This window comes from Lepisosteus platostomus, chromosome 1 (genome assembly GCF_059453375.1).
Source record: "Lepisosteus platostomus isolate fLepPlt1 chromosome 1, fLepPlt1.hap1, whole genome shotgun sequence".
Lineage (NCBI taxonomy): Eukaryota > Metazoa > Chordata > Actinopteri > Semionotiformes > Lepisosteidae > Lepisosteus > Lepisosteus platostomus.
In genome coordinates, this window is record NC_142611.1 from 15,946,030 (window position 1) to 15,960,188 (window position 14,159).

A 14,159-nucleotide genomic window follows, 5' to 3' on the forward strand; every position below is an offset into this window, starting at 1 on the left:
GCATAATAAAACCTTTTACTCAGTACTTTTAACCTTCCACCACATGGCAGTTTATTTAAAACTGCCTGAATTTAGAAGACACTTCTTTATGCAAAGGGTTGTGATATTTTGGATCAAACTGCCTTGTTTTACCCTGCTTCTTTAAAAAATGGCAGTATGGGAATCATTTGATCTATTACTAAATACTAAATGGGTTACATTATTGTTTAAAACTGTTATTATGCTATTGTGTTTTACATTTATTTTTCATCTTTTGAAGGTCAACAGTCCAACATATTTGAAAGAATAGAGAATGAGTGTGGTGGTTAATATAGTATAAGATCTTCTGGGTTAGTACTGTTACAATCTCTGTAAAATGTAATCTAAATTTAAATGAAAAAGAAGTATTTCTGCCTCTTCCACAAGCTTCTACAAAATAACAGAACATACTGTATAACTAAGAGGGCTCCTATTGAAAAACACACGCTGGTAATCTTAAGCATTTTGCCATCTTAAAATATTTGTAGAACAAAATACTTTATAAAACTGAAATAGATATTGCACTAGACATGAGATCATGTTTGGCTTAATATTAAGGATTTGATTCAGAACCATGAAGGTGTTTTCTTATAAAAGTTGCACTGTGGACTTCAGGGAAAAACAGGGTTCAAGTAATAAAATTAAATATACAAGGCATGAAAATGAACGGAAAATATGTACAACCAATTACTGAAAAGCACACGTTTATTTCTACTTACTCTCAGATGTGTGGAAAACCAAAATCTGTACTGATAGCCATTAAAAATACAACAGATTAGTTCTAGAATAAACAGCATTTGTTGCATTTTTAATCCTTCTCAGTATATAATTAGATGAAACTTGAGACAGCTTAAGAAACCCATTTTCACCTCTGTCACTAGCACCTTTTTAAATTCCATAGCTTAATCACTGAATTGATCAAGCCAATGATTCAATAAATAATAATGAAGATGGCCATGGGAAACCTCTATTATTAACTAGTTCCACAGGTTACTGGGGGTTAGAAAGATTGAAATATATTTGATATTTAGCAAAGATCTGATAACGATTTTATCACAACTCCATTTACTTTTTGTACATGTGGGTGTCATGTCTTAGTCATACTGTACATCTGGTTAATGTACATCCTGTTGAGACTAAAAATGCAGCCCTAATTAAACTCTAGATATTAAAATTAAAAACATCCCAAAATAGGCTTTTGACTTAATGAGTGGTAACTGAAACCTGCACAGACATGTATTTAAAAACACAAACAGAAACATTAATAGACTTCCAGCTTTTTTTATATAAAGAGAATAATCATAACTTTAATTTTTAAAAAAAAATTAAAAATAGGAGTGCCAGAAAGAGAATTCTTACAATTTTGTGTAGTTCCTTTAAAAATTATTTGTCTTTATGTTTATTGAGCAGAGAAAAAACCTACAGTAAACAGGAAAGCCTTTCAGACTTCGTGTCTTCTGACATTGCTGTTCAACTGCTTGAAATTGTAATTAGATGAGATGGAAGATAGGTTTAAACTTCTATGGAATAACCTTGATGAATTTTACTATATTTTTAATCAAATCCCATTTTTCTCCCATCTGTAACCATTGTTCTCTGCAAACCTCTGCTGCTGTAAGTGTCTTCAAAGTGGAAAGAGGCCAGGACTTCAGAGACAGTGATTTACCTTTCATCTCCCCAGACACAAACAAGCACTGATAAGCAAAACAATAGCTGTTCCGAAAACCCTCATCATAAAATATAGATGTATATAAATGTGAGGGAAACTATATGCACGGTTGAGCAGACACAACCAAAGAATCTCAAACAATTTGCAAACAAGACTTTCCTCCTCTTCTAACTAAGCTGGACCTGGTGATTTTCAGCATGGTGATAAACCAACACTTTACTGACAAAAATAAATAATCCTTACACTTATTTAGCAGTTTTCTCAACACTCCACTCAAAGCATAGATGGAAATATTAGGAGACCATGACTGATAAAGGCCAGGGGGAAATTGGTCCAGGACACCATGGGAATACCCTGGGATTTTGTCATGACAAGAGTGCCATTTTTTTACAGCATAATGTTCCCATCACTGTAGTGGGGCATTAGGGCCCACACAGACAGCTGAGTCAGCACTTCCTACTGGTCCCACTAACATCTCTTTCTGCTCAACCTTCAACTTTCCCAGAAGGTCTGGCAGGCTCACACCTGCCTAGCTTCAGTGGCCAGTTGTGAGTTGCCAGATGACATAGCTACTGCCTATATGACATGAAATGGTACACAGTATTCTCTTCTCTGTGACGTTCACACTTTCTTACCGTGAGGAGGACCGGCTGTAGGGGGACCTTGATCTGGAGCGTGAGTAAGGAGATCGGGAGTAAGACCGCCGCCGGTGGCAAGACGAAGATCGCGACCGGGACCTGGAGTGAGACGCTGACCTAGACCAGTGACAGCGCTGGGAAGAGAAGACGGATTTGGGAGGGGAGACAGAGCTCCTTGAAGGGGAGCAACTGGAAGGCGAACAGGATGGAGAACCCCCAAACAACAAGTCCAGGTGGGTCCCATCCCAGGGGTAGAGAAACTTCTCGTTCTCATCCTCGCTGTCGTCGAAAACCCCTTCCATGGACAGGCCTGGGTGCACGTAGTCAGGCAGTTTGTAGTAATATTCAGAGTCACTTTCATCTCTCTGCTGGGGGTCAGCCTTTTCATCCTCATTGTAAATGGCTTGTTTTGGGTTACCAAAGTGCTTGTTGAGTTCCGCCCTGATCTCCTGGTCTCGGAGCGGCTTCCTGCTGTTAGCCTGCTGCCTGTTTTGATATGTCTGCAGCTGTTTGCCTTCCCTGTTGCACCAGAGGTCCTGGTCAGGCGAAGAGTAATTCTGCTGCTGCACAGCCAAAGAGGAGGGAGACAAGACCAAATCCCAACATTCCAGTTGCCTCCCATCCTGAGATTCCACTGAGTAGGCCAGGGAAATGTCTCTTTTTGTGCTTACAAACTGGCAATAATCGTGATCACCAAACAGACGCAGAGTGGAGCGCTTGCTTTTGCGGTCCTCCTGCCCTGCAGGTAATGCAGAGACTTTGCTAAGCTGGGCATACAGCTCAGTCTGTTCTGGACCCTTTTTGATAGAGGGGCAAACAGCAGAATCACTGTAGTGAGGTCTTTTACTTGCTTGAGCTGAGGAGCTGCATGAAGACAACTTGGGCTTGACTGAAGGTTTGAAAGGATTTTCTTGAGTGGCCTTGTGTGGAGGAGTGGTAGGTGGTGTCAGACCTGAAAGAAAACAAAATAATACGTTAAAATTGTTCAAATAAATTTAACCAAATGAACTGTTAAAATCAACAAAATAATATATAGCACGACATAAAAATGTGCTAAAATAATCACTTTCATTCCATCTATGGAAGAGCCTTAATATTTTGCAGTTTCACCAGATTAATGTAACACTCAAGTGCTACACCCATTGTTGACCTTACAAAATCCTTATTTAGGAATGTAAAGGCACTAACCACCAACAGAAAGGATTAAATCCTTGATTACAAGTTGTGCTTGTATCATGAAAAGCAAAAGCCATTAATGTGATCAAATATGGTGGATCCCATCCAATTGTATTATTTGTTTAGCTGTTTTCATTTCCCAAAAATATATTATTTTCAGGTCTTTTAAACTGCTTTGAAAAACTAATTGTTTTCAAATCAAGCCTTGGAGTCAAGTGAATTAGTATGCCACAGTTAAAAAGCAAAAATGTTATTATACCCGTAATGAAACTGTAGTGACTGTCGGATCCTGTCCCCATTCCCGGTGGAGTCTATAGATTTCTCACTTTCCCTGAAACCTAGCTGCTCCTGACAGATTTATGTGGAGACAGATGGCCATTACATGCGAGATTCTGACAGGTAGCAGTTTATAGCATAGTTAATGCATTTGCACATACAACCAGCAATGCAGGTCTTCTAACAGAATGAAATTCAGGCAATTTCTTTTTTTCCTTTATTACTGTTTTTCTTTTGTGCAAAGGGTTTGCAGTAAATAGCAACAAATGGCTGCCATTAGTGGAAATGTAATTGGTGTCAGACAATTCCACCTACACAAACAATCAGATGCTCTGCTCATATTTCAGCCGGGCTCAGTCACAGCTTTATTTATTATTACTGCACTGAAATGCGCAGTAAAGGAAAGGAAAAGTTCTGCCAAGAACTTCTGTTTCTCTACCGATACGCCATCTGTGCAAACAAACTTACTAGGTCATAAAACAGAGAACCCCCCCCACAAAAAATTAGATTACTATATGTTTCTTAATCATAATGGCTTGTAACTAATGCACACACACAAAAAGTAATAGCTTTGGGGGCAGAGGATTTTTGTTTTCGAAAGTAGATCTCAGGCAAATAATTTCATGGACTGTGCTACACCAGATGTTATTTATGAATTGCAGTCTGAGGATAATAGCTCCTAGCTTGAAAACTAAGCTTCTCAGTATTGTTAAAGACACTGCTTTGGTCATTTGTGATAATATGAAATTTTAGCTGAAATGATTACAGATGAGAGAAGTATTTTCCTAGATTCTAAAGAGATGTTACAATAGAGACAAGATCGTTAAATCAATATACCCCACTATAGACCGGTTCTTCTCAATTAAACCTAATCGATTTTAAGGACACCATAGTACATACCAAGAAAAATATTTCTGCACCAACGCCAAGAGCATACAATTTTTAAAATACTAAAAACAAGTCTCAGAATATTACCAGCCTGTTTAGCACTGTCCACAGGATGCTGGTTGGGTTGGAACCTGCTTCTGTTGGTGTCCTCTTTATCCACTTTAGCTATGTGGGTTTAGCACAATATTGAGCCACATGTTACAGAATGATAAACCATCTAGAGCATATGTGAACAAAGCAAGATGAAACAGGAATCTTACTGGCAGTATTATTCTGCATAAAGGACTGCTTTTTCCAAAATACATTTCATCCATACATTCATTTTCTAAGCTCTTCACTCAATGCAAGATTGGAGGAGGGCCAGAGCAAGGAACAGATTCAAGGCAAGACACACCCTGTGAAATCAGTCCATCACAGGGCACACACAGACACAAACATGTACACACACACATCAGCGCCAGTTTACCCAGGAGTCAAATATCCTACCAGTATGTCTTTGGACTGCGAGAGGAAACCAGAGTACTCTTACAAACACAGGGAGAGTATTCAATGAACTCAGGCCTCTACAGCTGTAAGGCAGCAATGCTAACCACTGTGCTATCCCCAAAATAAATTGATAAAATGATTTGTATCAATGCATTAATGTATTAATTAGTACTGATAGTGTATAATTAGCTAAATTTGAACAAAGCTGAACTTTGAAATTAATATAAGAATCCAAGATTGGATTGAAAACAAAAATCTATAATTACATTAATAAAGTGAGGCACTGAAGCAGTTGTGGGAGTTTTTTCTCTTTCCAATGTTTTACTACAAAGAATGGTATTCAGTTTGATACGACAGCTACATGTGGGACTGTTCAGCCATTCTGGAATCACGCCCAACCATGTTATCAATTATAATATCAAGTACTTGACATTTTATCTTAACTGAGGCACCTTTCTGGATGAAACATTTTAACATGTTTGTAACATTTACAAAGATATTAATGGCATTGTATAAATTGATTCTAAAGTTTAAACAACCATACTCTTTACTTTCCTTCATCTGAAAAGTGTTTTAGTAGATTGTTATTCTACAACACTCAGATAAGGTTCAGAGGCTGGGGATATTCTTATTAACTGTGGCTAAAACGTAAAAGTAAGGATTTAGCACTGCTTGACTAATGTAACAATTCAAAGACGGGTTGTTTATGTGCTGGATTCTATTGATGGTACAGGTACAATCTACAGTGCTCCCCAAAAGTATTGAGTAAACCAGTCAAAAATGTTCTTTTGGCTTTACAGTCAATTTTTACTTGTAATCATGATATTAAAATGAATAAGCACAATAGAATATACCCTTATTTTGGGTAATTCCATGCATACAAAAATAATATTAAAACAAAACCATACTTACAGTTCAGCCCAATGATTTCAAGTGGCCATAATTATAGGAACATATACACGTAAAGAAAATTTCAGTGTAAACGTCAGTGTTTGGATGCATATCACTATGAGGCAATAACTGCATTAATTCTATGGCATAGTGAAGTTACTAAGCTCTGTGTAACCATTTGAGATTTGTTTGCCAAGCCTTTGCTGCAGCATTATGAATTCTTGCCTTTTCTTATGGTGTTGCGCCTTTTTTTTTCTTCAGCGAAAAAACACACACTCCATTGGAATTAAATCTAAAGATTTCCTTCTGCTTCATAATTGCCTGCTTTTCTTTAACAGATGTCTTTTGTCCTTGTCCCATCCCGCACAGTCTGCACAAGCATGTGCCTGTTCACTGGTCTCGAAGCCCTAGATGCCACGTCATCCCAGCTCAATGTGGCTCAAGTCTGGCTAGAAGACAATCCACAGCATGTTGCATTCTTATTTTGCAATAAAATCACTGTTAAATGAGCATCATGAGACTTTTTGGTACTGTACATGCTGGAATATTCTCAGAATAGGAAAAATCCACAAGAAGGGCAGTGAGGTTCCAGAACTACTGTACAGGCAGTCCCTGTGGGTGAAGTTCTCTAGCGACTTTCCACTCCACTCCAGACAATCACACTTGTGGTCTCCAATATTGCACCCCATCATCATTCTGTTTGGCTGCAAAGTCCTAGGGCTGGAGCATGCCTAAGCAACTGTGCTCCAGCATTTAACATACTGATGGCACAAAGACATTCTCTTGATAAGAGATAAGAGGGTGTATATTGGGTCCTTCCTTGAATATGCACTTCTTTCTTGATTTTCACTGGGTTTCAAAATCAACAATTCAAATTACCTCATCAGTTTCGCCAAGTCTCACTAATGAGGTAATTTAAGTGGCTATGCAACAGTTTAAGCACTTAAATATATTATGGTCAGTCATGAAAACCCAATTCATCAAAATGAGGCCAAAAATATTTAATCAATTCACCTGTATATCCTATTTATACCATACATAAACAGGGATGAGCTTAGTGGGATATTCTGCATAAATGACTTATTTTCTTGTATATGTACAAGATATCTTGTACTAAAAGTGAAAATTGTTTTCAGAGGAGTTTGACACGGGAAATTAACTTAATACCCTAATCAAATCACAAGACCTACCCGATATAATTGCGTTTTCCTGATATTATCCCTGTTCAGTTGCAGATGCAATTAAAAATAATACACTGCACTGCCCACAATGTAGCAAGTAAGTGAATACATTGTAGAATGCAATTCAGAAAACCTAAAGGCCCAAATAAAACTCAAAAGCGATACCTTCAGGATGGCTCTAAACTCACAAACAAATAAATTCATGTTTACTAAAGGTTAAGTCAACTACGGGAACTCATGAACCCTTACATCCTATGTCAGCCCCTCTGAAATATCGCCTAAAGATGCTGATGTGAAAGAGAGATTGTGACCCAAAATGGAAAAACAAAAAAACCTGTAACAATAATTAATCTCTTTTTCAGAGCTTTGTTACTGTGTATTTTATCTATTGTTGCTTGATTCAAAAGATTACTTATGCAAGAAAACATACTTCTATAGATGTTTTATATACATGTATAAACATACACTGTAGGTCCAACATACAGTATATTAAAATGGTTAAATTCAGATTACTTAATCTCTGTCCAAAACCATGTACTCTGTCCAAAAAAAAACAGATGGCAGTTTTTCAGAGACAAAGAAGCTGGTAAAGGCAAAATCACAAATAAAAAAAGAATGCATTTTTTTCTTACCTGCTGTTCCAGAGAGCTCCACACTCAATGTCCGTTCAATGCTTTTGTTCTCAAATGGAGATCCTTTTTGGTCACTGAAACACAACACAATTTTTTTTAAATATTTTGGAGAGAAATGGAATTGTTGGATTAAATGATTATAAAAATGGAAATGAAAGGGAAAAGATGCCTCATTTTTCTAGAAAAATGTTTAAAAACTCTCTCACTTACTTTGGAGACTCTGGGGTCAAAGGAAGTGGCAAGGTGGTTGGTTTGGCTGTAGAACACAAAGGAGCATGGGTAATTATTTAACTAAATCACATTATTTTAGTAAGAATTCAAATCCATACCTATAGATTAATTTTATCATTAACAGCACTATCTATAAACCCAACCAGTAAAACAACTGTACTTTCTACAGTTCTTAATAATATTTTGCAACTAGACCCCATTTTTTTCTGAACATTTTCTATGAGGCAGGATGGCGTAATGGCATATGCATTCTGATTCCTCAGACTGCTTAGTCTGACAGAAAATCAAGACAAATGTTGCACACTGTATTCCAGGAAAACCCGAGGAGAACATTTTAAAAGTAATTTTGCATGCAAAGAACCAAAGCAGAAGGAGAAAGAAGAGCAAGGGAAGCAACTTGCCCAGAGCTATGATTATCTCCAACTGCCACTAAGGAATGCCTTTCAGTTAATCGACTATGTCATTACAGTAACATACATCTGTCAACGTTAAACATTCAACATGGTCTAGACAGAAATGGGTTTACTTAAAACTGCCTTGCACAGGGCACAGAAAATTTTCTTTCAATTAAGGCTACACAATGACTCTGTTCTAAGATCTACATTTCACTTCTTTGGAAATTACTAATGGTGCCTATTAGGATGATGATTGTCTGGCATTTGTAAAATAAGGCACAAGTCACACTGGTATGGTTAGTATGAATAAAGGAAGCAGTTAAAGCAGGAGTAGGAGAAAGGAGAGGCGAAGGATGCAGCAGAGTGATTACCTAACAGGGGGAGGACCTGGTCATCTTGGTACTTGCAGAATGCCTGCCTGTAAAGGTGGTGCTCTTGTGTGACGGAGGGTGTGAGGTCTCCTATTGGAATAATAGAGTCCGGGAAGAGGGAGCTTGGGGGGCCCAGTGAGAGCTGCATGGGGCTGCCCATGACATGATTGTGACCACCATTCCCACCACAGCAGACCTGCTCCGCCCTGCCTTTCGCTTCCCGCGCCATCTCTTCATCTGTCTCACTACCCCAGCGATCAACGCCTACCCCTTCCAGAAGTAGGGACTGGAGACTGGGTTGAGCAGCCCATTTCCTGACAGCTCTGTCTGGGCTGCATGCTCGCCTCTCCGTTCTCTCACCGCTCTTGCTTGGGTGTTTCTTCTTCATGGGGACGCTGCGAAGACCTACTTGGCGAGCACTCCTAATCTCTTCCCTCTCTGTCTCGGTCGGTAACGGTGGGCTACGTTTCTGGGCCCGACAGTTATACTGTTGTTGTTTAGAGTTCTGCATCTCCCCATGCAATCGAACTCCGAGATCTTCTCTTTTCTTAATGGTCACTTTTACATGCCCTGGAATGGGCCTGTCAAATTCATCCCTTCTCCGATGGGTGCTACCTAAAGTACTTTGGTTTCTGTACTCTTCATAACACTGCTCGCACCTGCCTGACGGATCTTTCTCTCTAGGACGGAGAGAATAAGAATGCATGTACCTAATGAATCTAGCGGCTGCCAGGACCCCAGCATCCAGGGCAGGTTGCTGACCTGGCGGCCTTCCTTCTTCACTGGATTGCGTGCGTTCCCTTTTGACGCGGGAATTGCCATGGCCGTTCCTATGGGCTGGGGAAAAGCGAGCAGGTGCTTTGGGTTCAGACTGTCCCTCAGTGCCGGCCCCATGAGCACAACACCTCCATTCCCCAGCACCCCCCACTGCAACGCTACAATCGGCACCAGCATGGTTCTCACCTCGCTGGTGATGCAGCTGCTGCTGAGAGGGATGAACTGGCTTCTTCTTAGAAGAGGATGAGGAGGAGGCAACAGAGGATGAGGATGAAGAGGCACCTCCGCTTTTTACTTTGCTGCTGCTACCCCCACCGCTTTTCTGCTCGCAGGCTTTGGTCTGGATGGTCTCGTCACTTGCTGTTAGGTATTTGAGAAGCTCGGCACAAGGGCGTCGTGTGGGCTTCTGCTGCTGCTGACAGGGGACCCTCTGCTTATTATTCCAGGATGGGTTTTCTGTCTGGTAATTTCAAAACAAAACAAAAAACAGAATACAGCATAATACTGCTATGTATGCACCACTTTTCAAAGACACCAATACATTTATTTTGATTAACAACACTGCTGCTGCTTTTCATTTTTCATATGGTTGATCACTGTTTGTTTTTTTCTCAACCTAAAACACACAGCCGTGCCTAAATGTTCTCTCATTCCCAGGCAATGATGGTTTTAGTTTTTGATGCAAACAAAGTGCAAAAGAAAAACCGAGCCGATCCACCCCAAAGATACGAAATAACATATTGTGCAAATTCCTCTCCCTATTGTCCAGTTTATTAGTGACACTCTGTTATAGTCAAAGGCAGAACAAAATGCAAATTAAGCACTATAAAACAACTTATCCGATATACTGTCCTACAATAAAAGCAATAATTTTTCATATAAACAAATAAGTCAATTGAGACTGAATTCTCATTTACAATTCCAACTTGGGTAGTAATCATTTGTACAGCAGGGCATTCCACTGGAGAGTGAGGCATCTTGCTCATGCGTTAAACAGCAGTTCCTGTCCTAGGATTTGAACCCACAACCCTCCAGTTGCTTTCCTTAAAGGAATGGGAGCTAAACATGTTGCTACTACCAGAATATAGAGAATCATAAAACACTTTTTACTGAGGTCCACAAAATCAACTTGCTACAGTCAATGTTTATAGAGCATGGCATAGAAACTCTACTAGATGGTTGTCATTCTTTTCCGAAAATGTATGGATTATTGTGCTTCATTAAAAAGAACATGTCAGCACAAACTGTGGTAAAGACATAAGCTTAAAAATATGATAATGGTGTCTCAAAAGATCCATTTCTTTAGTCTGTCAGGGAAAAAAAGGATGTCACCATAGCTAAACAATAAATGCAGGGGATAACTTTCACTAATTAGACAACCCAGATGTTTCATTAATAGGCCTCGGAGACTTTTTTTTTTGCATTGCAATGAGATGAAACCAAGAAAGAAACCTGGTACAGGAATTGAAAATCTCCCAAGTCTACAATAAAACAAAAATAGCAAAAATGGAGGAACACAGAAACAGTCTTTCATGTAACTATTGTGTTAGGTAGCTACCTTGACAACAGCAGGTGTTGGTCTGATCCTGTGATTACTAGGAGCCTCATTTTGTGCCTTGCCACCTGTGTATTGATTATAACTGAGCTGGGAGTTAGCTGGTGCCAGCAAGAGCTTCTTTAGCTGTGGAATAAAATGAAGAAAACAAAGCATGTACGTGAAAACAAAAGTGCATATGTCTATAAAACACATTCTTAAGCATCCTTAAATCAGGATTTGTAAATAGCATATTTTACAGTTCAGGATTCATTATGGTAGACACCAGCAAAATACTACAATATATAATACAATCTGGTCATCTTAGCTACCAACAAGACAATCAGACTGGAGACAGAGCAGGCTGAGCAACAGGTGTGAAAATTCACATACCAGCATCGTATGTAATAGTCCATCAACAATAAGAACATGTAGTACAGGTCAGGTCAAATTAACAGCAAAACGAACCGGTATTGTGAGTGGTGCTTCTTTTAAAGTCACAAGATATAACAAATGGAAAAGGGCCATGCTGAGTGATTCTCACAACACAGGGCTGAAGCAGACTTGGATATATGTATTAAAAGGTGCACTTTTTTTTAACATTCACAGAATGTAATTTAAACTGCTATATCTGAATATGGAGGACTACTATAGTTGACAACCACTGATGTAAAGTATAAAAGAAGTATATTTCCCCTGTCAGAGACATATCCTCATCTGATAAGTTATAATAGATCTTGAACAGCAATAATAAGTTTACCTATATTGACATAGGAGCACGACATTTTCAGATGACTGGGTTTATACAGTATGTACCTGATGTGCAGTTGATCACATAGGTGTCAAGTCTGAAGCCAGGCTTCACAAAATAGCCATCTATTCATAAGACAGTGCTTGTTTCCAAAGAATTAATCATGAAAGCATTAATATGAAGGGGCACTGATTAATGATTCACCCTATTCATGAAGCATTAACTGCCAAACTACTGCACTGAAACAGGCAGCTATAAAACAGGGCAAAATGTCTATGTACTGTACCTTGTCAGCAGTACAGCTTAAACATTTGCCCTCTGTTCCTGTACAGGCTGAGGATGTATATTCGCAAAATCATGTACACACATGAAGCAAGTCAGAAGTGAGTATAGCAGGGTATATTGAGTATCAAATCAAGCACGTACAAGTCGCAGAAATGTAGCAGCAGTAATTTGTGCTAATGAAGAATTTAGAAATTGAGACTGTAGTTGTTTTTTTATATTCTACAGCATCTACAACTACAATCTTACTTCTGCCAAGAAGACTGAGAAGAGTTAAATCTGATCTTACACAATGTTCTAAACACACATGTGAATACACATATTTTCCATTGAATTTGTACAGAAAAGCATTGTCCTTATTTCACTACATTTTGAAGGACTTTGTTTAGAATGCATTGGTTTTCACACTGCCTTGAAGCCCATTATAAGTGAGGCATACTTAAAATATGAAGGCTTTCCTTAAACACAATGGCAGAGTGCTGAATGGTGGGAAAGGTGTTTTACAGGAAACACACTCATTTGTTGAAGTTTGGAGTTTATATTCAGCCCTGTTTATGATACAAATATCATAATAGTGGGGGTGCATCTTTTTTCTTCCTGGAGTTAGAACTAGTTAAGGACAAAGTACATATGACTTATCATTATCAGGAATTTGGAAAGTTTGTTGTTGCAGATACTCTATGTGTACCATTATGGGGTACACAACAGTGAATACTACTGTTGGAAAACAAAAATGAAAACTGCTTATTACGTTGTAATTCTTACTGTTTGCACCACTCAGCTCCAAGGCAGTTGTTTTAGGACCTACTGTATAATTAATAAAGTGAGCCTGCCTGCAGTGTACACATCTCTTAAAGCCTTTTCCACAGACCCTCAGTCCAGGCCTTATTTTCACTACTTCATACCCATGCAGGGGGTAGCCAATCCTTTGGTGATAAACAGAAGGAAGACATCTTACTAGAGATGGCTCCTCTGCTTCTGGTGTGGGAGGAGAGCCATCAGGTGAGGATGGGCAGCTCTGATCACTGGTGTTGGTCACGTCGCCTTCTGCCAGAGCATCGAATGAAGGCAATCCGTCCTCATCCACCGGGAGGCTGTCCAGGGTCTCGGTGAGAACTGCCAGCAAGTTGGCCTCATTTTCTTCATCTATCTTCTGCCGAGAGGAAAGTTAAAAAAAATATAATTTTAAATTGGACAGTTTTTTTTGGACACACAGTTCACGGCTAATGCAGAATTATTCAATGTGTTGCTTTTTTCGGTCAGTGAATATCCGCAGTGCTGGTCTTTTCTTTAATTCCACATTTCCCTTTCCTGTACGAGTCAGATCTGTCACTCCCAAATTAAGTACGCAGCTTACTGGACCAAAATAATATCTCCCCCAAGAAATCCATTATCAAGGCTGATACACAGCAAGTGTCTGAAAAGAAAAATAAAAGACCCAAAAAAGGCAACCACAATGAGCTCGAAGTTCAGCTGTTTGTTTTTCAAAACTCTCCACACTAACATGAAAAAAAGACACTTTTATTTTTCCAACTCCTCTTAGGTTAGCATTCCCATGCAAAAGGAATTTCCAAAATGAAAAAAGAACACTTAATTGAAAAAATAGGAACACATCTGCTCATCCATTTTCTAACTGCTTTATCAAATACAGGATTTGATCAAATCTGGAAAGCAACGGGAGCAAGGCTGGATTCACTCTGGATGGCACACCAGTCCATCCCAGGACACAAACACCTAGCATACTCGCACCAGGGCCAATTTTCCCAGAAGTCAATTAACTGACTTTTTACTGTATGTCTTTGGATTGTAGGAGGAAGCCAGAGTACCTGGAAGAAGTCCACACAGACAGAGAGAGAGCATACAAACTGCACACAGATAGTATAGCAACCCAGGGCCTCAGTGCTGAAGGGTAGCAATGCTAAGCACTAAGCCACCATGCCACCCATTGGGAATACAAAATTAT

The 14,159-nt window shown here is 39.2% G+C and overlaps 1 protein-coding gene across 6 annotated transcripts in view; it reads right to left on the minus strand.

The window, feature by feature from the left end:
* The window catches only part of ppargc1a (peroxisome proliferator-activated receptor gamma, coactivator 1 alpha), a 319,257-nt gene that overhangs the window by 12,815 nt on the left and 292,283 nt on the right, over nucleotides 1–14,159 (minus strand). For 2 of the 6 annotated variants that reach the window (XM_088625639.1, XM_088625649.1), the window contains exons 3-9: nucleotides 13,155–13,349; nucleotides 11,188–11,310; nucleotides 9,816–10,089; nucleotides 8,066–8,111; nucleotides 7,856–7,929; nucleotides 4,753–4,830; nucleotides 2,323–3,277 (exon numbers count right to left, since the gene is read on the minus strand). In XM_088625639.1, the coding sequence (XP_088481765.1) occupies nucleotides 2,323–3,277; nucleotides 4,753–4,830; nucleotides 7,856–7,929; nucleotides 8,066–8,111; nucleotides 9,816–10,089; nucleotides 11,188–11,310; nucleotides 13,155–13,349 (1,745 nt within the window). Of the gene's footprint in view, nucleotides 1–2,322; nucleotides 3,278–4,752; nucleotides 4,831–7,855; nucleotides 7,930–8,065; nucleotides 8,112–8,852; nucleotides 9,557–9,815; nucleotides 10,090–11,187; nucleotides 11,311–13,154; nucleotides 13,350–14,159 lie in introns of those variants that run through there. The other 4 variants (XM_088625658.1, XM_088625682.1, XM_088625667.1 and 1 more) reach the window with 3 other exon arrangements.